The 26,966-nt window shown below is 40.4% G+C and overlaps 2 protein-coding genes across 2 annotated transcripts in view; both read right to left on the bottom strand.

The window, feature by feature from the left end:
- The window catches only part of Thsd7b (thrombospondin type 1 domain containing 7B), an 839,983-nt gene that overhangs the window by 699,114 nt on the left and 113,903 nt on the right, over positions 1–26,966 (bottom strand). The gene's annotated exons all lie outside the window — the stretch shown is intronic.
- On the bottom strand, positions 24,289–24,603 carry LOC127190361 (high mobility group protein B3-like). The gene has a single exon (XM_051147322.1). It carries the CDS (start codon positions 24,580–24,582, stop codon positions 24,289–24,291), a length of 294 nt encoding a protein of 97 aa, XP_051003279.1. The 5' UTR covers positions 24,583–24,603.

The raw sequence follows: 26,966 nt of genomic DNA, 5'->3' as shown, positions 1-26,966 counted from the left end.
AAAGTTATTGACACATCAATCAAAGAAAATGTTAAAACTAAAAAGTTCATGACACCCAAGAAATCTAAGACATTATAAAAAGGCCAAATCCAAGAATAATGGGAATAGGAGAAGACTTCTAGCTCCAAGGCCCAGAAAATATTTTAAATAAAATCATAAAAATGCCCATAAACATACAAGAAGCTTACAGAACTCCAAATAGATTGGACCAGAGAAGAAAATCCTCCTGCCACATAATAATCAAAACATTAAATGTACAGAACAAAGAAAGAATATTAAAAGCTGCAAGAGAAAAAGTTCAAGTCACGTAGAAAGGCAAACCCATCAGAATTACACCTGACTTCTCAACAGAGACTATGAAAGCTAGAAGGGCCTGGATAGATGTCATGCAAACATTAAGAGAACACAGATGCCAACCTAGACTATTATACCCAGCAAAACTTTCAATCACAATAGATGGACAAAATAAGATATTCTATGACAAAACCAAGTTTAATCAGTACCTAGCCACAAATCCAGGTCTACAGAAGGTACTAGAAGAAAAACTCCAACTCAAAGAGGATAACTACACCCAGGAAAACACAGGAAATAAATAACTCCATGTCCACAAATCCAAAAGAAAGGAAACACACACACACACACACACACACACACACACACACACACATGTACACACAGAAATAACATTACACACACTGAGCATTTTGTATTTATATTTTAGGAGTGTGTGTGTGTGTGTGTGTGTGTGTGTGTGTGCGCGCGCTTCCATGCATGTGTGTGTATGTGACAACAATTATAGAAAAAGAAGCCATGAATTTGAAAGATAGGGCGATTAGGGGATCCAAGATGGTGCCTCCAAACACACAGAGTATCTGATCTGCAGGACAGAGATTACGGACCAGGATGGAGCCTACAGACCAAAGACCTGAAGAGCCCTAGCTGAGTGGGGTCTTCAAAGAACAGAGCACAGGTGGGACCGGCCTTGGGCCACCCAACTGGCCCATGGAAGACCAGTGTACAGTCACCAGAAACCGGACCCATACCTGGCAGGGAGCTGCTGTGTGTGCCTGGATACTCAGTATCTGAGACAGAACTGTAGGTGGTGCAACTCCAACTGGGAGCTACAGGCCCAGGAAAATGGGAGAAATCTGACCTCAGACCATCCCATGAGTCCTGAGAAATACCCAGAGGTTGGGGACCACACAGGCACAAAATCCAAAGTCCAGTGCATCTAAAATTGTTTGTGGCTCTCTGTATCCCTCTCTGACTGATATGTGGGATAGCTGGCCCAGGGGGACTAGAAAATGTGAAACTGGGACCACAGTTCATGGAGGGACCCAGGGCCCACTCTGGGTGGGGCTCAGGCAGCTGTGGACACACCCTCCAGCCATAGCACCAAAGCCGCACACTTGGGCTGACTGATCTGAGGCTGCTCTGTCTGATAAGATCAGGCAGAAATCCCCATCCCAGCGGTCTATTCCTTCACACCTGAGAAGAACTGATTTGCCCTAAATGGACCAGGCAGATGCCTAGCCAGCCAGCAGAGCTCAGCTGGGGCTCCCACACTCTCTAGAGGGTCTGAACTGGCCTGAGAGGGATCAGGCAGAAAACTAGTCACCTGCTCCAAACCAGGGAGCCATTCCAGCAAGCTCTGGCAGAACCTGACGAGCTGGCACAACCCAGCAAGAGTGCACACACATGCCCAGAGGGGACTGAACCAGCCTGAAGGGATTGGGCAGAAGCCCAGCCAACTCCCAGAAGCCAGAGGGCAGTACCTGCTCTCTCAAGTAGGACTGATCCTAGGCCCCACAGCCTGGAAGGAGCGGGCAGAATCTTATCTAACCCCACAAACCAGCAGGGGTTCCGGCACTCTAGGATGGACTAAGATGAGGCTCCCAAAGCCCCAGTGCCCTAGGGCAAGGTTTTCAAACCCAGACAAAGGCAGGATAACTGACTTTATCTACACTACCTTGAACTGATCCTTGGGCTACAGAGCACCAGCACCAACCTTTGCTGACGCAGTGGAGAGCCCAGAGTGTAGAATAAAGTCCCCTGTAGCTGAAACTAAGTCACCTGCCTGATCCAGGGAAGGACACCAGAAACTACCTCTCATTGTCAGAGACAGAAAGATTACTAGACCTCAGCATAAAGACATAAACAGCAAAACCCAAAACAATATGGCATCTCCAGGTCTCAGCTATTCCAAAGAAATCAACCGTGAGAATTCAAACACAATTGAAACATAAGAAAATGACCTCAGATCCATAGTAATGAGTATGATAATGGAGGAAACAAATAAAATCTATAAGCAAATGCAGGAAGATGCAGCCAAACAGATTGAAGACATTAAAGAGGACCAAGCAACATGAAAACTACAAAAAAAATTTCATAGGAAATAGATAACTACACCATCGCAAAAACACAACCACACAAGCACTCTACTGCAAGGGTCTTAACAGTCATTGGTCATTGATATCTCTCAACATCTATGGTCTCAATTCTCCAACAAAAAGACACAGACTAACTGAATGGATGCATAAATAAGACTCAACATTCTTCTACATTCAAGAAACACATCTCATTTAGAGTCCCAATAGGATGCCTTCCCCTCTGTCCCAGTTTGGTAATCCCCCTCAGGAACAGTCATAGGGGAGGGGAATAATGGGAAAATCGGGGGGGGGAGGAAGGAATGGGAGGATTCAAGGGATGGGATAAACATTGAGATGTAACAAGAATAAATTAATTTTAAAAAAAGAAAAGAAAAAAAAAAAAGAAAGAAACACATCTCAGCCACAAGAATAAATATTACCTCAGGGTAAAAGGCTGGAAAAAGGTATTCCAAGCAAATGGACACAGGAAGCAAGCTGGTGTACCCATTTTAATACCTAATAAAAATAGGCTTTCAACCAAAATTAATCAAAGGAGATGAAGAAGGACACTTCATATTCATCAATAGTAAAGTCAACCAAGAAGACATCACAATTCTGAACACCAATACTCCCAATACAAGGGCACCCACATTTCTAAAAGAAATATTAACAAAGTTTACTCCACACATCAACCCACACACATTGATAGTGGGAGACTTCAACACCCCATTTTCACCAAAGGATAGGTCAACGAAACAGAAACTAAATCGAGAAACAATGACATTAAGCAATGTCATGAATCAAATGGATCTAACAGATTCTACAGAACATTTCACCCAAATACAAAAGATTGTACGTTCTTCTCAGCACCCCATGGAGCCTTCTCCAAAATTGATCATAAAATAAGTCACAAAACAAGCTTCAACAGATACAAGAAGATTAAAATGATACCTTGTATCCCATCAGACGATGGACTAAAGCTGCTCTTCAACAACAACAGAAACAACAAAAAGCCTACACACACATGGAAACTAAACAACTCTCTACTTAATGACACCTGGGTCAGGGAAGAAATAAAGAAATTAAGGACTTCCTTCAATTCAATAAAAATGAAGAAACAACATACCCAAACTTATGGGACATACGGAGAGCAGTGCTTAGAGGAAAATTCATAGCACTAAGTGCATTCATAAAGAAACTGGACACATCTGATATAGGCAACTTAATGTCACATCTGGAAGCCTTAGAAAAGAGAAGCAGAAACACCCAAAAGGAGTAGATGGCTGGAAATAACAAAACTTAGGCTTGAAATCAATAAATTAGAAACAAAGAGGACAATTCAAAGAATCAACAAAACTAGGAGAGGGTTCTTTGCAAAAATCAACAAGGTAGATAAACCATTAGCCAAACTAACTAAAAGACAGATAGACACAATCCAAATCAACAAAATCAGAAATGAAAAGGGAGACGTAACAATAGGCACTGAAGAAATACAAAGAATCATAAGGTCCTACTTCAAAGGCTTGAATGCCATAAAATTTGAAAATCTAAGGGAAGTGGACAAATTTCTTGATCGTTTCCACTTATTAAAGTTGAATCAAGATCAGATAAACAAATTAAATAGTCCTATTTCTCCTACAGAAATAGAAATGGTTATTAATAGTCTCCCAACCAAAAAAAAGCCAAGGGCTAAATGGTTTTAGCTCAGAATTCAATCAGACCTTCAAAGAAAAACTAATACCAACACTCTTCAAGCTATTACAGAAATTAGAAATGGATGGAACATTACCAAACTCCTCCTATGAGGCCATAGTCACCTTGATATCTAAACCCCACAAAGACCCAACAAAGAAAGAGAATTTCAGACCAATGTCTCTTATGAACATTGATGCAATAAATAAATAAATAAATAAAATACTTGCAAACCGAATCCAATTACACATCAAAAATATCATTCATCATGACCAAGTAGGCTTCACCTCAGGCATTCAGGGATGGTTCAATATATGGAAATCCACCAATGTAATATACCATATAAATAAACTGAAAGAAGAAAAACACATGATAATCTCCTTAGATGCTGAAAAAGCATTCGACAAAATCCAAAACTCATTCATGTTTAAAGGTTTGGAAATATCAGGGATACAAGGCACATATTTAAATATAATAAAGGCTATATACATCAAGCCAATAGCCAACATCAAATTAAATGGAGAGAAATTCAAGGAAAATCCTCTAAAATCAGGGACAGAGCAGACAAGGCTGGCCATTTTCTCCATATCTCTTCAATATAGTTCTTGAAGTACTAGCCAGAGACATAAGACAACAAAGGGAGATCAAGGAGATACAAATAGGAAAGGAGGAACAAATTATCCCTGTTTGCAGATGATATAATAGTGTACATAAGTGACCACCAAAATTCTACCAGAGAACTCCTACAGCTGATGAACACCTTCAGCAAAGTGGCTGTATACAAAATTAACTCACACAAATCAATAGCCTTCCTGTGTACAAATGACAAACTTGCTTAGAAAGAAACTGGGAAACTAAACATCTCATGATAGCCACAAGCAATATCTAGGAATAACTTGAACCAAGCAAATGAAAGACTTGTTTGAAAAAAAAACTTCAAATCTCTGAAAAGGAGATTGAAAAAGGCATCGAAAGATGGAAATATCTTCCTTGTTCATGGATCAGAAGAATTAACATAGTAAAAATGGCCAACCTACCAAAGGCAATTTACAGATTCAATGCAATCCCTATCAAAAAACCTACACAAGTTTTGAAAGACATTGAAAGATCAGTTCTCATTTTCATATAGAAAAAAAACCCAGAGTAACCTGTAAAGTCCTGGAAAAAAAAAAAAAAGATCCTTTGGAGGAATCTCCATTCCTGATCTCAAGCTGTACTATAGAAAAATAATAATTAAAACAGCATGGTACTCACATAGCAACAGGCTGGTTGATCAATGGCACCAAATAGAAGACCCAGAAATAAATCCACACACATTTGGACACTTGATTTTTGACAAAGAAGCCAAATCTATTAAATGAAAAAAGGATGGCATCTTCAACAAATGCTGCTAGTCTGACTGGATGTCTACATATAGAAAACTGCAAGTAGACACATATTTATCACCATGCACAAGACTCAAGATCAAGTGGATTAAAGACCTCAACATCAAACCAGAGACACTAAATCTGTTAGAAGAAAAAGTAGGTAAGAGTCTGGAACGTACTGGCACAGGAGACAACTTCCTGAACAGAACTCTAATAGCCCAGGCCTTAAGAACAACATGGAAAAAAGATAGCATCTTCAACAAATGGTGCTGGTCTAACTGGAGGTCTATCTGTAAAAAAAATGCAACTGGACCCATATTTGTCACCTTGCACAAAACTCAAATCCAAGTGGATTAAAGACCTCAACATAAAACCAGAGACACTAAGTCACGTAGAAGAAAAAGTGGGGAAGACCCTGGAACCTATTGGCACAGGAGACAACTTCCTGAACAGAACACCAACGGCCCAGGCCTTAATGTCAACCATTAATAAATGGGACCTCATGAGGCTGAGAAGCTTCTGTAAGGCAGGAGACACTGTCAAGAGAACAAAGCGACAGCCTACAGACTGGGAAAAGATCTTCACCAACCCTACATCTGACAAAGGTCTAATATCCAAAATATATAAAGAACTCAAGAAATTAAACACCACCAAACCGAATAACCCAATTGAGAAATGGGTCTTGGAACTAAACAGAGAATTCTCAACAGAGGAATATCAAATGGCTGAGAAACACTTAAAGAAATGCTCAACCTCCTTAGTCATCAGGGAAATGCAAATCAAAACAACTCTGAGATTCCATCTTACACCCATCAGAATGGCTAAGATCAAAAATTCAAGTGACACCACATGCTGGCGAGGATGTGGGGAGAGAGGAACACTCCTTCATTGCTGGTGGGAATGCAAACTAGTACAGCCACTTTGGAAATCTATCTGGTGCTATCTCAGAAAAATGGGAAAAGGGCTTCCTCAAGACCCAGCTATTCCACTCCTTGGAATATACCCAGAAGATGCTCCAGCACACAACAAGAAAATTTGCTCAACCATGTTCATAGCAGCCTTATTCATAATAGCCAGAACATGGAAACAGCCTAAGTGTCCCTCAGTAGAAGAATGGATAAAGAAACTGTGGTACATATACACTATGGAATACTACTCAGCTATTAAAAACAAGGAATTCCCAAAATTTGTGAATAAATGGATTGAGCTAGAAATGATCATAATGAGTGAGTTAACCCAGAAGCAGAAAGAATCAAATGGTATATACTCACTTATATCTGCATACTAGCCCAAGGGGCATGTCCCACAAAAGCCTTCACTTACCAGAAAACTGGGACAGAGGCGAGGACATCCTATTGGGACTCTAGATGAGAGAATCATGGGAGAATAGCAAAGTAGAAGGATCCAGAGGATCCTAGAAACCTACAAGTAGAACATTATGATAGGCAGATTTGGGCCCAGGGGTCCCGCTCAAACTAAGGCACCAGCCAAGGACAATACAGGAGGTAAACTTTAAACCCCTACCCAGATCTAGCCGATGGTCAGAACATTCTCCACAGTTGAGTGGAGAGTGGGATATGTCTTTCTCACGCACTCTGGTGCCTCACATTTGACCATGTCCCCTGGAGGGGGAGACCTGGTGGCACTCAGAGGAAGGACAGCAGGTTGCCAAGAAGAGACTTGATACCCTATGAACATATACAGGGGAAGGTAATCCCCCTCAGGAACAGTCATAGGGGAGGGGAATAATGGGAAAATGGGAGGGAGGGAAGAATGGGAGGATACAAGGGATGAGATAAACATTGAGATGTAACAAGAATAAATTAATAAAAAATTTTTTAAAAAAGAACAACAATTAATAAATAAGACCTCATGAAGCTGAGAAGCTTCTGTAAGGCAGAAGACACTGTCAACAGAACAAAGCAACAGCCTACAGACTGGGAAAAGATCTTCACCAACCCTACATCTGAAAAAGGTCTAATATCCAACATAAGTAAAGAGCTCAAGAAATTAAACACCACCAAACCAAATAACCCAATTAAGAAATGGGCTTCAGAACTAAACAGAGAATTCTCAACAGAAGAATATCGAATGGCTGAGAAACACTTAAATAAATGTTCAACATCCTTAGTCATAAAAGAAATGCAAATTAAAACAACTCCGAGATTCCATCTTACACCTATCAGAATGGCTAAGATAAAAACCTCAAATGACAGTACATGTTAGTGAGGATGTGGAGAAAGGGAAAGACTCCTTCTTTGTGGGTGGGAGTGCAAACTTGTACAACCACTTTGGAAAGCAATCTGGTGCTTTCTCAGAAAACTGGGAATAGGGCTACCTCAAGACCCAGCTATTGCACTCCTTGGAATATACTCAGAAGACACTTCACCACACAACAAGGTCATATGCTCAACCATGTTCATATCAGCCTTATTTGTAAAAGCCTGAACCTGGAAACAACCTAAATGTCCCTCAGTAGAAGAATGGATAAAGAAACTGTGGTACATTTACACTATGGAATACAACTCAGCTATTAAAAATAAGGACATCCTGAAATTTTAGGCAAATGGATGGAACTAGAAATGATCATTCTGAGTGAGTTAACCCAGACACAGAAAGACTTACATGGTATATGCTCATTTATAATTGGACACTAGCTCAAAAGGGATGCCCCATGAAAGTCTTTACTTGCCAGGAGATCAGGATAGATGCGGGGACTACCTATTGGGACTCTAGGTGAGGGAAATATGGGAGAATGGGGAAATAGAAGGATCCAGAGGGTCATAGAAACATCATGATGGGCGGATCTGAACCCAGAGGGCTCTGCTTAAACTACTGCACCAACCAAGAACAATATAAGCTGTAATCTTCAAACCCCTATTCAGATCTAGACAATGGACAGGACATTCTCCACAATTGCAGGAGATAAGGGACTGAGTCTGACATGAACTCAGGTGCCCCATATTTGACCACTTTCCCTTGGTGGCGAGGCCTAGTGGCACTCAGGAAAAGGACAAGCAGGCTACCAGGATGAGACTTGATAGGATGTGACCTTACAGTGGGGAAAAAGGTCCCCTTCTGTCACAGACCTAAGGGAAGGGAAAAGGGTGAAAGAGGGAGGGAGGAAAGAATGCTAAGATAAAAGTGAGGGGATAACAATTGAGATATAATCTGAATAAATTAATAAAATAAATTGTAATAATGAATTTGAAAGACAGAAAGGGAGAGAATATGGAAAGGGTTCAAGAGAAGAGTGAAGGAGAGAAATCATAGTAAAGAAACTATAATAAAAAAAAACACATCACATATGATGTATATATGTACTCACATAAGTGTGTATTAAGAAACTAAAAAGGCAACTAATAGAGAGTCAAAATAGGTGCTGGGGATAAAGGGGATGGTGGTGACAAGAAGGACTTATGTGCCATGAGAACGGGAAGAGGAGAGGGAGGATGGAAAATATGAGGGGAGACGAGCAGACGGTGGAGAACATTGAGCAGGTGAATCTGCTGAAACACACTTGAAAATGCCATAATGATACTTAGCACTTTGTTTTTTTTTTTCAAGGACCCCACATTTAATTAATTAATTAATTAATTAATTTTACAAAAATATATGAGATCAGGTATGCCATGCTTTCTAATGGAGAGTCACTAAGTCACTAAAAGCATCCCAGAAACTCAGCATATTTATTTTATATATCTGCATTGAGGAGGTAGGTTTAGATAATCTCAGGAGATTATTTTATTAAATATTTTTACATATACACTTATATTATTACATATATATACAATAAACTATCTACAGCAAAAAGAACCACAAAACAATCAAGAATTATATACTTATTATTTTCGTAGTGTTTTGGCTATTTGTATTTGTCAGCCTTGAAGAGAACATCTTTCCTATCTTGGTGAGTCTAAAATTCTGAATGTAAATCAATGTCTTGTCATTATCAATTTAAACATCTATCTAGACCTAAAAACATCTTAACCACTAAACAACTAAGCTTAATTGCAAAACTAAACTATCTGGTCTTCAACCTTATCAGAGACTGGAGAAGGAATAAAATTAATTAGCTGAGTATACAAGGATTGCCAGCTAGCAGCTTTCCAAATGAGAAGATGACAGCGACAGTTTGCTACCTGAACAGTCACCCAAAACCCTCTATAACGTTGGAGCATCATCTTCATCCTTCTGGCCCAATATATCTGACAGACATATTTGTGAGGCAAGAACTATTGAGGACTTGATTACCCTGCCTTGGCAGGCTTTGGCTGTCAACTCTGCCTGCATCCAAGCTTGCCCATTTTTATGAAGAATTCTGTCTGTGGTAGAAATGAGGACATTTTGCCCAGTGGCTTGTTTGCCACATTTGAAGCCACCTCCACAAGGAGGTTCTTTGATGCCATCATTTTCTCTGCGGTAGGCTGGATGTTGTCAGGAGTTAACCTGTCTCATTGTAAATGTATTTTTGAAATAATAAAAACACATCTTTAAATGTCATATTCTATATGCCTCTGAGGTTTTTGAAGATCTTATCTATTTTACCTTATATTTCTATAGAATCCTATCTATCTGTTACACCTTGGATGTATGTTCTTGTGATAAAAATAGACTAGTAATTGATAGGACCATGATTTGATCAACTAACATTGACTTGTATAGCATGTATAACTTATTTATTCTAAACAGCCTGTTGTCATGCCTAGTATTGGAAATCTAGTGAGCTAGTTGGGGTTAGTCATGCCATAGATCTTGGAGGAGCACCAAAAGTGTCACTTTACTAGACCAGCATAATTCCTAATTACATTCTAAATACTTAGCCTTATACCTACAGATAAGTGTCATTCTCAAACCTCGTCAAGGAAACTTCTCTTTGCAACAAATAGCAGTTATTACAGAAAAATGCAACGTGCCAATGAGAATGAAGAGTTGTGGAGCTCAGTCCAAACTGACACCATCCTGGCACCCAAGGCACAGGTATCACTAAAGAAAGGTTTTAGGAGCCGGAGAAACAAGGGCTTTACTGTGAGATTGTGTCTCCTAGAAATGTTAGAGAAACTACACTAACAAAGTCTAACCAACCTGGTGCTTAGATAATATAAACAAAGCCACCCAGCATGAAGGCAGTTGTTGTGAAGTGTATTTCATGCATTATTTCCCTACCTTAAGAGCAACCATATGTTTATCTAAACAATTCTACCCACTTTCTGTTTCAAGGGCATGGACAGAAATCAATGACTCTAAATAGAAGCCATCCTTCCTTATCGTGTCTCATGACTAATATATCTCTATGCATAGAAGCAGATATTCTAGAATTATGCATATGTGTGGGTATAGTACAATAGTTCATTATGGGCATATAAAACACAATGATCAAGCCTAAGGAATCTGCATTTTGATCTACTTAACCATTTATCATTTCTTAATGGTACTAAGCTTCTAACACTTCCTGTCTAGTTGTTTAACATACATAATAAATTATTATGAACAATAGTCACCCTACTGGGGTTTATATCTCCATAAATTATCCCTCTTTTCAAAACGTATCTTGACATCCATTATGTACATCTCTATGTCACCCTCCCTGTGTTTATTGGTCCTTACAAAGAGCACATTCCACAGTCTGTTTTTATTAAATCAAATGTATTAAGCTATATATGTGAGTGAGTGCATGCTATAATTGTCTTTATCTGTCTAATTTCATCACGTAACACAATACTTTCCAGTTCTATCTATATTTTTACAAACGACAAGATTTCATTCCTTTTTATGACTTAATGTTATTTTGAACAAGCCCACCCAGCCTCGAGGCATTGTCATGCAGTACATTTCATCTCTCATTGCCTAGCATGGTACAAATATACCATACGTCCTTTTCCATACACCCACTGATACATACCTCAGTTGATTCCACACCTTGGCTATTGTGCATGCTATAGCAGTAAGACAATAAAGATGGGAGGGCAGGCATCTCTTTGGCATGCTTATTCTATTTCCAATGGTACACACCAGGAAGTACAATAGCTGTGTTAATGTTACTTCCATTTTTGGTTTTCTAAGGTGTCTGTTTGCATAATGGCTACCTTGATTTATATCCCCATAAATAGTGCAAACAAATACTTTTAAAATGATAAACTGTCCAAGTTATCAAACCCAATTTTTTAAAGAGCGTTTTTCTCTCAGAGAAAGACAAAAGTTCGCTGGATAACCTGGCAATTTGCCCCTGGAAATTTTACATTTGGAAGTTTAATTACAAACTTAGATAAGTGGATTATAATGAAAGATATCTCTAGTGAGGGAACCCAGACAGATGCATCGTGAATGCATTAAAGAAAACACCAGAGAGAGAACTTTCCACCAGCAGAGAGATTTTAATTAAACAGCAATAGGATGGATCTCTTCTGTGAAATAATTTTACTGTTGCTCACAGTTCATTAAAACTATTTACGATAGTCTTGAAAACGAGTCCACTCTGGAAAGGACATCTAAGCCTGTCAGTCTCCATTATAAGGGCAAAAATTGTGGGTATGAGCAAGGAAGATTCATTGGACAGCTGTTGGGTAGAAATCTATTTCTTAATATGCTGATCTTGGAAAACACAGAGAGCAGAGTTCTAAACTACACATAGACCCAAGGCCTTCAGAGAAGTCAAAGGAGTGACTCTTACCACCAAACTGCCAACTGAAAGTGCAAGATCCTTTAGACACAGCCAGAAGGAAGGCATTTCTGTTCCCTTACTAGTGAGGTGGACTAGATGACTTATTTGAGATATTAGCACATTGAAGTCATACCTCCACCAACAATCCTGTGACCTTGAAAGTATCCAAACAAGAATGCATGACTCATTGTGAAAGCTAATATGTTCTCCGTTTTGTGTGCCTGGATTACAGCCCAACAGCTAGACTCAGTGAGTGCACTGTAAACGTGAAAATCATGAAGAAATGAATGAAACAAATAGGTAGAACCAAGTAGATTCTGTTTAAAAGAATGGCCTGTGAAATTATAAAACAATAATTATATACACACTTACATATATACATATATAATATTATATAATATATGTAACATATGATATATTTAAAATAAATATATATTATATATATGTATATATTAAAGGAAGAGTAGCTGCAGGGATGTTACCACACCAGTTAAGAGAATGAATTTGCTTAGAATAAGCATGACGACCTAGTTTGGTTCCCAACACAATTCACAACAGTCTGACTAACTTCAGTCACAAAGCATCTAATGTCCTCTTCCAGCCTCTGTGGGCTCCACAGCCATGTGACATACACACAAACATAAATAAAAACAAACATTTAAAAAATAAACTAATAACATATGAAAATAATTGGTCTAAGAAAAGTAAAGCCTCAACCACTTATAGAAAGTGCTTTCTCGATTGTAGTGCTCAAAATATCACATAATTCTTTTTTTCTCAGATGTCTAACTTCCCTGCTCACCCCAAAAGTATTACGTTTTTTATAATAAACATTTTCCATGTTGTCATTAATTACAAAACCAAGTGAGCATCGACAGACACCTTTTTGGAGCGCACCTGATGAGTCAAAAGGGACCCTGTAGCCAAGCACGGTGGCACACCACTGAAATCCCAGGCCCGGGGGCTATAGAAGTATGACCAGGTCAAGGCCAGCCTAGGCTACGCACTGGTGCCTTGTCTCAAAATGCTACCTCCCTGGGATGCAGTGCACTGGTGAGGTGCTCACCTGGCTTGTCCGAGGTTTGGTCCCCATCAGCACAGAAAACCAAACTAGGCCAACTTTCTGTACCTGACGTCATACGCAGAGGAATCACAAACTGACGCTTTGATATGGGAAGGGGTTGGCGAATGACGCTTTGATAAGTAGACGATAGTTCATGATCAAGGAAAGCTCTTAGATGAAACTAAATAAGTTTTATTCCCTGGGCTCACCATCTGGAATGTCACATACCATGTAATTTCTACAACTAGTTCCCTCTTTTTTTATTTTCAGTCAGGAGTGATGTTCGGGAGCTCCAGAGGACCTATGGGCCTTTAAAAATACCATTTTAATAGAATCAATTTTCTATGAAAGTTCAAAACATAACTTCCTACAGAACTGAATTTTTTTTTTTTTTTTTTTTTTTTTTTTTTTACTGTAGCAGAGGACTAGACATTAACATCAACACAGACATGACCTCTGTCATTTTAGGGGTGAGAAATAACACTCCAAAATCTGAAGGTCAGAGGAAGATGTCTGTTAGAACAAAGAAGCATATCAGAGATGTCTTGACTGCATTAAAATAAAAAATGACACCCTCTAAATGCATCCGCACAAATACAAGGTGATATCATGAAGTCTCGGCAGCAGAAGAGAACATCCCAGGCCCTCCCATGAGTGACTGTCAAAGAAACTGCACTTTTCCCTTGCTGGCTACATCACCGGACAAGTGGCATTCACACCAAGTCCACAGGTGTCGCGAATCCCTTAGGGAAACCGAAAATACAGCCCACCATCCGAGCAGATCAAATCACACTTGCATGGAATTATATATTTATGAGACCAAAATCAACACAATATGTCACCCTGTGGGCCAAATGTCACTTTTTTTGTGTGTGGCCACAGCTGCGCTTTGATCCTGCAGCTGCTTTATACAGTGCTTGTCCTTGGTCACGGTGTGGGGGTTCTGAGCTGGCTCAGCCAAGGTGGGAGTGTAACTGAGATTCCAAGCCGAAGTTCACACTGGAGAAGAGATATTTTAAAGACAAACACTTGGGTTCCTCCCTTCAGCTCTTAGGCTATCACCTTTTCTCATCTGCATAATTAGTGTGCTTAACAAGCATGCAGGAGTTCAACTTGAAGTTGACCTCTAAAACTAAGAAAAGACACAAAAGATTGCAGTCCTTCTCAGAACACTGTGGGAACTCTGCAAGGTCTGGGGTGGGGAGGAGTCTCATAGCCCCCACCCAAGAAAACGCACAGAGGTTCTTCTCTTGACACTAGATGCTCCAGTGTTGAAGAGATTGATGCTTTTCTAGGGGACCCAAGTTCCATTCCTAGCACCTACATCAGGTGGTTCACAACCACCTGTAAATCTGGTTCCAGGAGATCTGTGACATCTTCTTCTGGCTTCCATTGATACTGTGTTCATGTGCACATACTCATACACTTCACTAGACCGACACACACACACACACACACACACACACACACACACACACACACACACACACACTAAAATAATAGCGAAAACTCTGAGACAGTGAAAATGCATCCTGGAACCAATCTGTCTGAGCCGCCTTTATTTTAGTGAAGGCCCCATTAAAGTGACTCATACCTAAATTTACATATCTTCTGGCCTTTGTCTCATAGTTTTCTAGAATTCACAAGAAGGCCATAGACAGGGTAGGAGGAGAAGATGGGATTTTACCTTGCCTCATATTTGACCAGACTGTGAGTCCACTCACAGTCCTACATTAATTTGTTTCCTAATTGTTTTTGGAGCACAGGGAAGCTAAAAATTTCAGTGCTAGGCAATAGAGTGACGTGTTCCAACAAAGCTTTAATACTATACTTAAAAATACGGTGGGGTCCAACAAGATGGCTCCGTGCCTAAGGTTGCTTCCCACCAAGACTGACAACCTGGTCCCACGCCTGGAACTCACGTGCTGGAAAGAGAACCTATTCCACAAGTAGTTCTCGGCCTCCAGAAATGCATCTGGTATGCCTACCTACATACATACAGGCACACATAACTGCACATAGGTTTTCCATCACTGGAGAACAACTGTCACTGCAGAGGAGCAGTCTTGTTGTGACAAGAGAATCATTTGTAAGAGATGGTGGCTGGCACACTCCTTCAATCCCAGCACTTAGGGAGGCGGAGACAGGCAGGTTGCTGTGAGGTCCTGGCCAGCCTGGGCTACAAAGTGAGTCCAGGACAGCCAGCTAAGGCTACACAGAGAAACCCTGTCTTGAAAACAACAAACAAAACAAAAAACGTATCTATAAAAAAGGAGATGGTGGCTTGCAGTAATGACACGTTCCTGATGATCAAATCTTTCCTCAACAATTCCCTGGATGCGCCAGTGTTGTCACAACCTTCCCCTTACCTTCCCTAGAGCAACTCTTCTGGTATTTCCTACCTCCCAGCACAATTAGAGATGGGCACAGATGTCCAGTGTGGAAATAGGAGAGGACATTCAAAGCACTCCCATGGACAAAGGAAGGACCAAGGAACTGAAAGGATGCTGAACGGCAGCTTTGTATTCCAAGCGTCTCTAGGACCCTTGGCAGCGATAAGATGTTTCCAATGACAGTGAATACCCTCGGTGTCTCACCAAGCAGCTGCCTCCTGTTTCCCATAGCTCACACACCTCAATGGTGTTCATCTCAGTTTCTTTCTTACCTTGTTCTTGTAATCAAAATCATTTGGTTTTACCTCTTCCTCTAGAGTTGAAGCCCAGTTATAACTTACGGTCATCATGACACAACCCCAGAAACGTCCTTTTCTAGGCTACACATGTCCACCCTCTTCCAACCTCTTCCCATCAATCAAGGCGTCCAGCCTCCACTGAAGTAACCTTTCTTCAGGCATGCCCCCAGGGAGTGAAGAGACTGCTGAAGGGTGGAGCTGTGAGGTCTGAGCAGTCCTCAGTGGAGGCATGTCTGTCACTGGAGTAGCAATTACACTAGAAATAACCCTAAGGATTAAAAAAAAAAAACTGTCCACACCAGTGTTCATATCAGGGCTAATTATAAATGTTAATTAGAAACATAGTCATGTTAATTATGGAGGCAGTAACCTAGAAGTCTATTATAGGGACATGATTAACTTCATTATTACTTTCTCAATGAAATACTGGTAGCCATACAGTTCAGTTATGAAGAGAGTAAAAAAATCATTTAAAAATACGTGTGGGGTGGATTAGAATGAACTCTCAATATTGCACTGTATTTGAATGAAAATGAGGAAAATGTATACATAAAAGTATTGGATTCCTCTTATAGAAAAGTAGAATGTGTATTTGAGGGAGCTAAGGTGATTGCTCAGTTGGTAAAGCTCTCGTCACACAAGCATCAGGTCCTGAGTTCAAATCCCTTGAACCAATGAAAAAAGCCAGGGGCAGTGGTGGGTGCATGATTCCCATCCCAGTGATAATGAGAAGGAAGGCAGAGCCTGGCAGTTTGTGAATCACTGGAAGCTCCCTGACTAGCCAGCCTAGCCAGCATGGTGAAGTCTCTGGCCAGGGAGATACCCAGAGTCAAAAGTGGAAGGTACCTAAGGTTGTTTCCTGATCTCCAAAAGCAAACATACATACACACGTGCATTGGCATGCACAAACGTGCCCATAAACACACACACAAAATAGTTATTTAGATTAATTGGGGAATAAATGGAGTACAAAGAAACAAAATGAAAGGCACGCTGTGCCCATCTATGTAACAGTGACATGACCGGTGCAGGCCTATTCAACTGTGTTGACTGCGCAACTGCCCTCTGATGGGATTTGAAGCCTGTTCCATAGGGAGGCAGAGTATGACTCATGCCTGCATTTGTGAGCCCGGCTAACAATTCAGACCTGAAGAAGTAGTGGGCCCATGTGGAGAGCTTATTACTGATGGCTAATTAAGCTAGCACAGCCACAAAATGCCTTCTAAGTACTTCGGCTTATACCCATCAACAAAAGCAGCTCTCAGCAATAATTCTCTAAGCTTCTTCTTATAGCCAGTGGTGGTGAATGCAGAGACCCGTGGCTACTCCAAGATGCGGAGAACAAAAAAATGGATGCAGGTTAAGCTTTAAGCAAGTCACTTATACCACCTCCTCTAGAACATTATGGAAGAAAGCACAGGAAGTATTTCGGAGCCTGGAGACAGGACAAAGGGCTATAGGATCCCATCTTTAGACTGCATACAACCATCTCAATTATTAACTCACAAGTGTAGTTATCTGTGCTAGGCCCTCAGGAAGTCACCCGTATTGACAGTTAGTCAAGGAAGGGCGCAGGAGGCTCATGTGGCCTTTTCCTTCTGAACTACTGGATTCTGGAGAGTAGGAACCACTGTCCATAGTTGTATGCCCTCTGCTGAGCCCATCAGGCTCCCACAGTCACATGAATGGCTCTGGTCAATCTCAGTGGGTCCCAAAATAAAACAGCTGTGCACATGGGAGAGAAATGTGTGTGGGTGACAGTTTATGGAGGTGGTAGAGAGGCAGGGGTTTATAAGGATCAGTACGTGTTATATACAGGAGCAGACCACTCTAAAACCAGATTTAACTCAAAGGAATGAAAATGAGTGAGTGAACAAATTAATTACAAAAGTGGTGACTACTCAATGTGTCCAACCTCAGGTGCAGCACAATTGGCTCGTGCACTGGCTTCTTAGGGAAGTACCTGCGCCTGCCTGACGAAGCCTTCACCACACAGGCCGTTTCCCTGACTGTAGACTCTGATGATTTGTCAGTGAAATGATGTTTTTCCCAGGAAGGAAAATAATCTTGCTGCAAAGAAACCTTAACGACTATTTTAAAAATAGTGTGTTTCCCTGTGTAGCCATTCGTCCCCAAGTAGCAAGGAGGGGACACGCTTTCCTTCCCCCCTGTGCACCACAGAGCTCATCTAAACAGAGACTTACTTACTGTCAACATGTAATAGAAATGCCTGGAGCAAGCCAGTAAGCAGACCCTGGGGGTTCATGGTCTCTGGTAAATAATCAAGGTTTATTGTGGGATACTTTCCTATCTTTTACAACACAAATTGAAATGAATGTAAATGATGATCTTCTTTCTAGAAAGTACTTTCAGTTTGATTTACTTTCTTTGCAACTATGACTGTGTTTCATAAAGAAAGGTTAAAAGCCAAACCAAGTTGGGGACCTACTCCTCTGCCTTTGTAGTCTCACTCCAAATGGTTCTGTCAAACATAGGACCCATTTCTAGTTCCCAAAGCCAACCAAGGCCATTGTCCTTTGCTACAGTCCTACTGAATTCAAAGAGCAAACGACAAAGCCCATAACAGTGACAATCACTGCTGCAATTGCCTGGCTCTTCTGATTCTGACACAATCTGATATACAATTAATCATGTATTATTATTCATGAACAACACAAGGAATAGACCCCCATGGTCCTGGTTTCCCATTTAACACCATGTTCCACAGCAAACATTAGCATCACAAAATATTTAACAATTTACAGAATGCAGAAGCAAAGTAGAGAGCCTGGCTTGGATATAAGTGAGAGAGAACAGCCTTAGCATCTCCTTTGATGATATTCATCAAGTCACTGAAAATTACTGAACATAAAATAAGTAAAAAATTCATTACTTCATTCATTTCATTTATACCTTGTGCATGTGCTCACATCTCATTCCTATAAGGACCACAAGACAATGCCTGTGTGCCAGTTTCCATCTGTTACTATGCAAAAAACAAACATAAACAATTTAGGGGAGGAAAGGGTTTATTTGGCTAACACTTCCAGACCAAAGTCCACCTCTGAGGGAAGTCAAGGCACAGACTAAAGGCAGCAGTTTGAGAAAAGTTGACGTACTTGCTATTCCCCACAGCATTACAACTGACTGACCAGGGAACTCACATCACAGCGAAAGATGTAGGGCAAAGAACAGTGGAGGATATGGTTTGCTGGATCATAGATAGAATTATACTCAAGTAGAGTTTTTTGTTTGTTTATTCATTTGTTTGTTTTGTTTTTAATTTTCAAAACAGGGTTTAAAGTGAGTCCTGGACTCGTCTTATAGATCAGGCTGGCCTTGAACTCACAGAGATCCATCTGCATCTGCTGGGATTGCAGGGGTGCACCACCATGCCCAGATCAGCTAGATTTTTATCCAGTTCAGGACCACTTACATAAGGAATGGTGTCACCCATAATGTCTGGACACTTCTACATCAATTAATTAATTAAGGCACTATTCCAATACATGCCCAAAGGCCATTTTGATCGAGGCAGTCCCCAACTGATGCTCTCTTCTCAAATTACTCTAGGTCATGTCAAGTTAACAGCTGAAACTAACCAAAACCATCTGGAAAAAAAAAAATAGGGAGGTTTTAGCCAAGACTTGAGATCAGGAAAAAAAATATCATATCAACCAATGAGTGGAAATAACTTGTGTACTGAGACTGGAGTCTTAGAAATTAATGGAAGTCAAGTGGAAAAGACCCAATATGTAAATGATTCTGATTTTACTCAATAAGCAATGTTTGGAAAATACAGTCCTCTGTATTGATAGATAAGTCCACAAAGCAAAATCTAGGGCAAGTTATCTATGTAAGCAAATGTGGTACAGGGAGAGCCTACAGTCTGTCCATATTAACAAGGAAGAAGCAGGTTTTGATGGTGATGCTGCCTTTTTTGGTACAATGTTCCCATCTGCTTTCTCACCCTATGAACTTGTCTACAATCTTCAAGTGCTGGTTTAAGCTTTCCCTTACCTGCAGGGCCTTTTCCATCTCATCTTAACAGTTACTCACTCTGTAACACATGTATGGTCTCAAATAACATGATGCAGCCATTACTGATACACCTTCCCCCCAGATGCTACAGTGTAAAGTTAATGAATGAAGATTCTGTAGTATGGATATTTCTAGCCAGTATTTGGCATGAAATGAGTTAATGCTTAGTAAATATTCAATGTCCAAAGTCAAGAAAACTGACCTGATAGGAAGTAGAGGACTACACATATCCTGAAATATTAATAATAATATCTTGGGTTTATTTATAGAGTAGGTTTCTGCCAAAATTATAAGTAAGACTGGAGGTGTGTACCAGAAAGGAAGTATGTTTTAGATATAGGAGACCAGGAGATATTAATTGACAAAAGAACAGATTGTGGTAGCCAGCCTTGTATAGAAGAATAATTCCTTCCCACACTGAATATAAAATTATTAGAGTGAAGGCTTGGGAGATGGCTCAGCAGTCAAGAAGGCTTGATGCTCTTGTAGAGGATCTGGCTTCAGTTCCTGGCACTCACATGGTGGCTCACAATCAAAACCAGCTCCAGTTCCACAGAATCCACTGCCCTCTTCTGGCCTCCATAAATACCAGGCACGCACACACACACACACACACACACACACACACACACACACACACACACACACACGGTGCACACACATACATGCCAGCCAAACACTCACACACTAAAATAAAAATTAAAAGTCTAAAAGTATTTTTAATTCTCAAAATGATGGTAAGTAACCTCTGAAGTTCGCCCCTCGCTGATGTCTGGACTAAAATCTCATGGCAGTTGCTAAAATTGAACCATCCAGCTTGGCTGCTCCCAGGCATCTGACCTACAGGGATACGGGACAAATGCCTGCTGCTCTTTTAAGCTGATAAATGTTGGAGTGACTTGTTACACAGCAGTTAAGGGCTAGTACTGATTCTATATCTCTGGATCTCCTCTGGAAATTGAAGAAGACGAGAAAGTATAGTCAGTAATAGTGGCTGTCACAGTGCACACTCTTTATTCTCATAGATTAAAGACTGGAGATACAGCACAGTAGATCCAAAACTAAAAGAATCAAATCTAAGTCTTTTCTTTGCCCCTGGTTCACTCTGGCTCTCGGAAATTTCCTTCACCGTTCTGAAATGGCATGTCCTTTCCTACACAATGAGTGAATGATATCAAAAAGACAGGCTGAAGTGATCTAAAGTTTCCTAAGTACTTTTCCTTAGGTCTGGTATATAGTAGGTGTTTAAATGAACACGAGTTGAATAACAACCTAGGAACAGCTCGCAGAGAAGCCAGGTTAAGTGAAAGCAACCTCTATAGAAAATAAAACACAAAATAAGAACACTCTAAAATACAACTTTTGATTCATTAAAAATACTTTGATGCCTAAGCATGCCTCCTACATGAGACAAAATAACTTCAGCTCATTTCTTCAGAAAATCTAATCCCTTCTCTCATAGTTAACTTTAACTGTCAACTTAGCTCAAATCATCTGATAGGAGAACCTTGATTAAAGAATTGCCTTGATCAGGTTGGCCTGCAAACATGTCTGTTGGGGGTGTCTTGATTAATTGATGTAGGAGAGCCATGCCCACTGTGGGTAGCATCATTCCCTGGGTAGGTAATTTCAAACTTTATAAGAAAACAAGCTGAGTAGAAGCCAGCATGCAGCATTCCTCCACGGTTTGTGCTTTAAGGTCCAGCTTGAGTTCCTGTCCTGACTTCCTTCACTGATGGACTGCATAACCTGTAAGCAAGCAAGTTGCTTTTGGTCATATTGTTTTATCACAGAAGCAAAAAGCACACTGGGATGCTACCCACACTACAACAACATAATTCAAGGCAAATTAATTCTCTCAGAAATATTTAGTGAATGCCTACTAAAAGTTATTATCATTCTTAGACAGCTAAGAGTATAGCAGTACACAAACAGAACTCTCAGCAGATGGGTGATGAGTTATGTAGCCGTCAGGGGGAAAGTATTCTAGGTAAAAGAAATAAGTTTCAAGGTCCTACAAAAAATAGAGGGAAACATGCCAGGAGAGTGGCAGGGCAGATAAAGACCAATGTGGTTTTAGAATCCACTATGAGGAAGAGTCGCTGGGTACTTTTAACAGTCAGAAGAAACCATGAAGATCCCATTCTAGCAATATTACTCTGACCACTCTGTGTAGAATAGGGTGGGGATCGGGGATGAAATGTATAAACAAGGAAGAAGAAAGAATATTTCAAATTCTGAAAACATACTGAAAGCAGTGACAGAACAATTCGTTGATGGATTAAATATGAGTAAAACATAAGACTCAAGGGTGACTCCATTTCCAAGATGGGTAATTTAAAGACTAGAATTGCTAGAAACAACCAGGAAGCTCTAATACACAGACCAAACCCTGTAACATTGCAGCACAAGGCAATCTACAAAGTTCATGACTTGAGAAGTTCATATTTGAGGTATCGGAAAAAAAATCACCAAATTCCTAAGCAAGATCATGATTTAGAATCGGATGGCACTCATAGCTAATTCGGTAGCATGTGCCTCAAAGGCAATAGGTTGAACACACCTACAAGGTGAAACAGAAATTTGGGTGTAGGTGGGCTATCTGGGACCCAACTTGGTATATTAAGACTGTAATGCTTATTATATGTCTTATTTATCTTTAGTTTCCAGTTTAAAACAACCTAGAGTCTTCTGAGAGATTCAATTGAGGGATTAGCCTGCTATGTCTGTGAAAGATCATCTTAACTGATGACTGATGTAGGAGGGTCCAGTCCACTGTGGGTAAAACTACTCCCTAGGTAGGCAGGTCTGAGCTATAGAGCTGACGGCTATCTAAAGGAGAAAGGGAAAGCAGCCTGAGCATGGGCCAGTTAGCAAGCAGAATCCTCATTTGTTGCTGTTAATTCTTAGTTCTGAGTGAATTCCCATGTTGGAGGTCACTCTGCATGCAGTAGCAAGCAGTCCCACCTTCAGGTTTTCCCCACTCTGAGTTATTGATGTGGCCTCCTTCAAGGGTGGTCTGTGACATGGAAGTGAAAGGTGAAATAAATAGATCCTTTCCTTCCTCAAGTTGTGATTTTGGTCAATGTACTTTTATCACACAAACAGAAATCAAACTAAAACATTATATATTCGCATTATATATACAGAAGGTAGATGTCAATCTGGACTCAACAAACCAACTCTTCCATTATCTAGAATGATTAGTCTTTCTTGCTGCTTTTTTTTTTAACCCAGAAATTGCACTATCTTGGTTCTAATGAACACAGAAACACCTATATTATCACTTCAAATTTGTACGTAGAGTAATGCAATCCCTCAAAATGAAGGACCAGGCATCAAATGTCATTATCTCTCATCCTTCTTGGCGACTGCTACTTACACTTCCTCTGAATTTGCTGTTAGAAATTTGGTAATTTTTCTTTCCTTCCTTTCTTTGATTTCTTTCTCTTTCATTCTTTCTCTCTTTCTTTCTCTCCCTCCCTTCTTTGTTATGGTGCTGAATACGGAACCAGGTGTCCAGTATGGCAGCCAAAGGCTCTACCAGGGAACTACCTCCCCTTTTCCTGCAGGTTGCCATGATCACAACCCAATCTCACTTTAGTGGGAGTGTGTTGCTTTTGAGTTTTCTTTGCATCAATTTTGTTCACTTATATGTAGATCTTACTGTTGTTTTTCTTTCTTTCATGGTGCCTGGAATCAAACCCAAGGCCACATAAGTACCAGGCAAAGGAGTCTCCTGCTGAGCTACAGTTCCAAGTATAGAACGTTGTGTGATGCTTCAAGCAGGCATTACATAACACTTAGCACATAGTATTCATAGGGGTACAAATGTCCCATTTTTTTTTTCAGTTTTAAAAATGTAATACTGTTTATTTAACTTCAAAAGCATTTCAGCATTCTAAACATACAAAAAAATAACAGAACATTGCAAATTATGTTTAGGTACATAGTGTTCTTGAACTCTCGTGGATGCAGTAGTTTTTTGGCTGACAATGATAAGTTCTACAGTTTGTTTAAAATCTACCGCATTTAACTAAAGAAAAAATCCAAACACTTCTCATGCCACATGACCCCTCCCCCCTTTTCCACAGCTAAGAATATCAGAATGCTATGCCACTATATACAAAAACAAGACAACCTGAAGCTAACTGGACGTCCACTGCAGTATCAACAGGTCCAACCTCACAGTGCATGCCCTGAGATGCGGCCCCCTCCAACAAAAGGCATCCTCATAGCCTCCACACCAGACAAGGAGCATCAAGAATCTGTCTGGGTTGTTTGCTTTCTTTACAAACTATAGATATGTGCAGTTGACAACCCAGGATTCCTAGTCGATAACCATATAGTTGAAAACCATGAGTTAAAAACAAAATGCGGAATTCGGAGCAGAATAAAAATCATCACGGAGGTCTTTTGTGGGCATTAGGGATTTTCTTCTTCTTGCCTCCTTTAGCTGGCCCATTGTCTTTCATTTTCCGATCACAGAGAGCCTTATCCGCCTTTGCCATTTCATCAACCTTGGATTCCTCTTTGCCAGACACCATCTTCCACCTCTTGGAGCACTTCTTGGAAAACTCCTCAAAGTTGACTGGGACCTCTGGGTTTTTCTTCTTTTGTTCTTCCCTGCATGTCTGCACGAAGAAAGCATCAGCAGACATCTTGCCCTTTGGTTTCTTGGGGTCACCTTTGGCCATCCTGACTGTATTGTTCACTAGTCTGGGCAGCACAGGGCACGATGCGCGGCTCCAAACATCTCATTTCTAATAGTTTAGGAAAGGTAACGTTTGCTCCTTTTGACAACAATGCAATGACGGCTCATCAAGAGTAAGTGACTTCTCTAAAGACATGATTCATGGCACGGACTTACTACTCTCTATTTGTAACCTGTTAACACATCACAGTTGAAGAAACAAGTTGATTGATAACAAGTGCCAACAAGAAGACACTGCTAATTTCTGAGGACATTAGCTCCTTGATGTACTGTGGCTAAACCCATCTCACAATCTCTTCCCACATGCAGGAAAATGATCAGGAATTGTCTGCCTGACCAACGCACTTAGAAGGTCATAAGAACTCAGCTTCAGAGTGTACCCTGACTTTATAATTTGTCCTTCCCTGCAGTCAGTCCCATTATGGTTCAATTAGCAGTGGAAGCCTGGAGCGACTGGAGGAACATCTGTCACATCCACCTGGAAATAACTCAATCTGAGCACACTGTGGGTATCAGATTACATTGTTGTCCCCTGCCCCCATTTTCATACTGGGTGGTAAGACCTATTAAGTAGGAGAGAGAGAGAAAAGACTGCCTGATCTGGATATACTAGATGAATTTCCCATGCTGTACATGCTAACGCATCTTTGAAAGGACGAGGAAAAAAAAAAATAACAATGTAAATGAATTGTCCTAATGGAGCTTCAGGATCACAGTGGCCTCGCTGTTTTGGGTAGTATAAATAAAATATGGTGCTGGCAGAAGTTTCTCTCAAGCTAAGTGTCGCTATCTAAACAGTGTCAATTGTCTCAAAGGATGTGTTTTTGATGTATTACCTGAGTGTCTCAAAGGATGCCCAAGTACAATCTCAAAATGGACAAAAAGTGAAGGGCCATTAGCCCTACATTGTGTAGAATGAATAGACAATTATCGCAACAGCTTACACTAAGCAGGGACTAAGCCTTGGCTCAGCACATCTACAACCCCCACATTTCCTTTCCCTGGACAGACATATAGATTCTTCTGGAAATGGCCATTATTGCCTTTACCCACCCTGCCCCCCCCACCCCCGCCTTCAAACCAGAAATTTGAAATTCTGAAAAGGAATAGTTCTAAAGCATCACGGAAGTGACCTGCACACATGTTATTTATTTAATAACCACAGCTTTAAATTTGATTTTTAATTTGTCTATTTAAATCGCAAATCTCTGATCACTTGCATTGTTAATTATTTTTTTTCAAATGCTGCATTCATCTGTCTTTTGTAAGTCATTTACTTAAAACACAACTCCCATCCAAAATGAAGAGTTCAGATGCAAGAGTAGAGGAGAAAGGCTGCAGGAAATACAAATGTATCAGAATTAAAAAGGCAGGCAGCCAGGTCATAAATATAATCACGTCCAAGCAACACAGTAGGAGAAGCAGACAGACAAGAGGGGCAAGCAGCTATTCTCCACAGATGCCAGAACAGCAAGAAATTGGTTTAAACTACAGGCACAAAACATAGGATTTAGTTTGGGCACACACAAAAAAAACCTGACACATCTGGTGTTCAACAATTTAAAAAACATAATTATGAAAGAAGTGCCCTCCATTTTATCAAATTAGTGTCAACCCATGAATATTGTATGAGATTTATTGAAGTCATCTTCTATGACTTCGGTGCCTCTCACTTAGTGGATCTTCAAATAATTTCTTGAGGGATGTGGGGGTGGCTCACTTTGTACAGGGATTGCCTTGTCTGTAGGAAGCCCTGGGTTATGTCCCCAGAACTGCATAAACTGAGTGTGGTAGCACAGACCTGTCACCCCAGCTCCTGGGAGATAGTAACAGGAGGTTCAGGAGGTCAAGTCATCTCTGACTATATAAAGGGACTTGAAGCCATATAGGTTCATGAAACCATATAAGGTATATGAAACCCTAACCCCCCTCAAAAAAGTAATTGCTCTTTCACATATTGATTCCATCTTCACCAAACATAACTAATTCATTTTTCACTAAATCTAAATTCATTCACACAATTCAACATATAATTATAATAATTAGAACCACGTAACTCTAACATATACACCTATCTAATTATACATAGGTATAAAAATACATTGAGAATGGTGAATAAAGATTGATCCAAGAGCAAAATTACCCAAGGCAGAAAATCACAAGAGTTACCCTGAGAGATCTTAGAAGCAGACACCTGATTTCACACTCTGGGTCAGGAACTGGAAAAGCTTCCCACAGGCCACAGGCTCAGTAAATCCAACTCTATCAGTCCAAGGCTTGTGTCGGGATGGGCATACCACACTTTACATGGTACGTCTGGGAGCTTGAGAATTTGCCATGCCACAGACTTGAGTCAAGGCTTGGTGA

Source organism: Acomys russatus, chromosome 6, assembly GCF_903995435.1.
Source record: "Acomys russatus chromosome 6, mAcoRus1.1, whole genome shotgun sequence".
Classification (NCBI taxonomy): Eukaryota; Metazoa; Chordata; class Mammalia; order Rodentia; family Muridae; genus Acomys; species Acomys russatus.
This window is presented reverse-complemented; position numbering and strand designations above follow the sequence as displayed.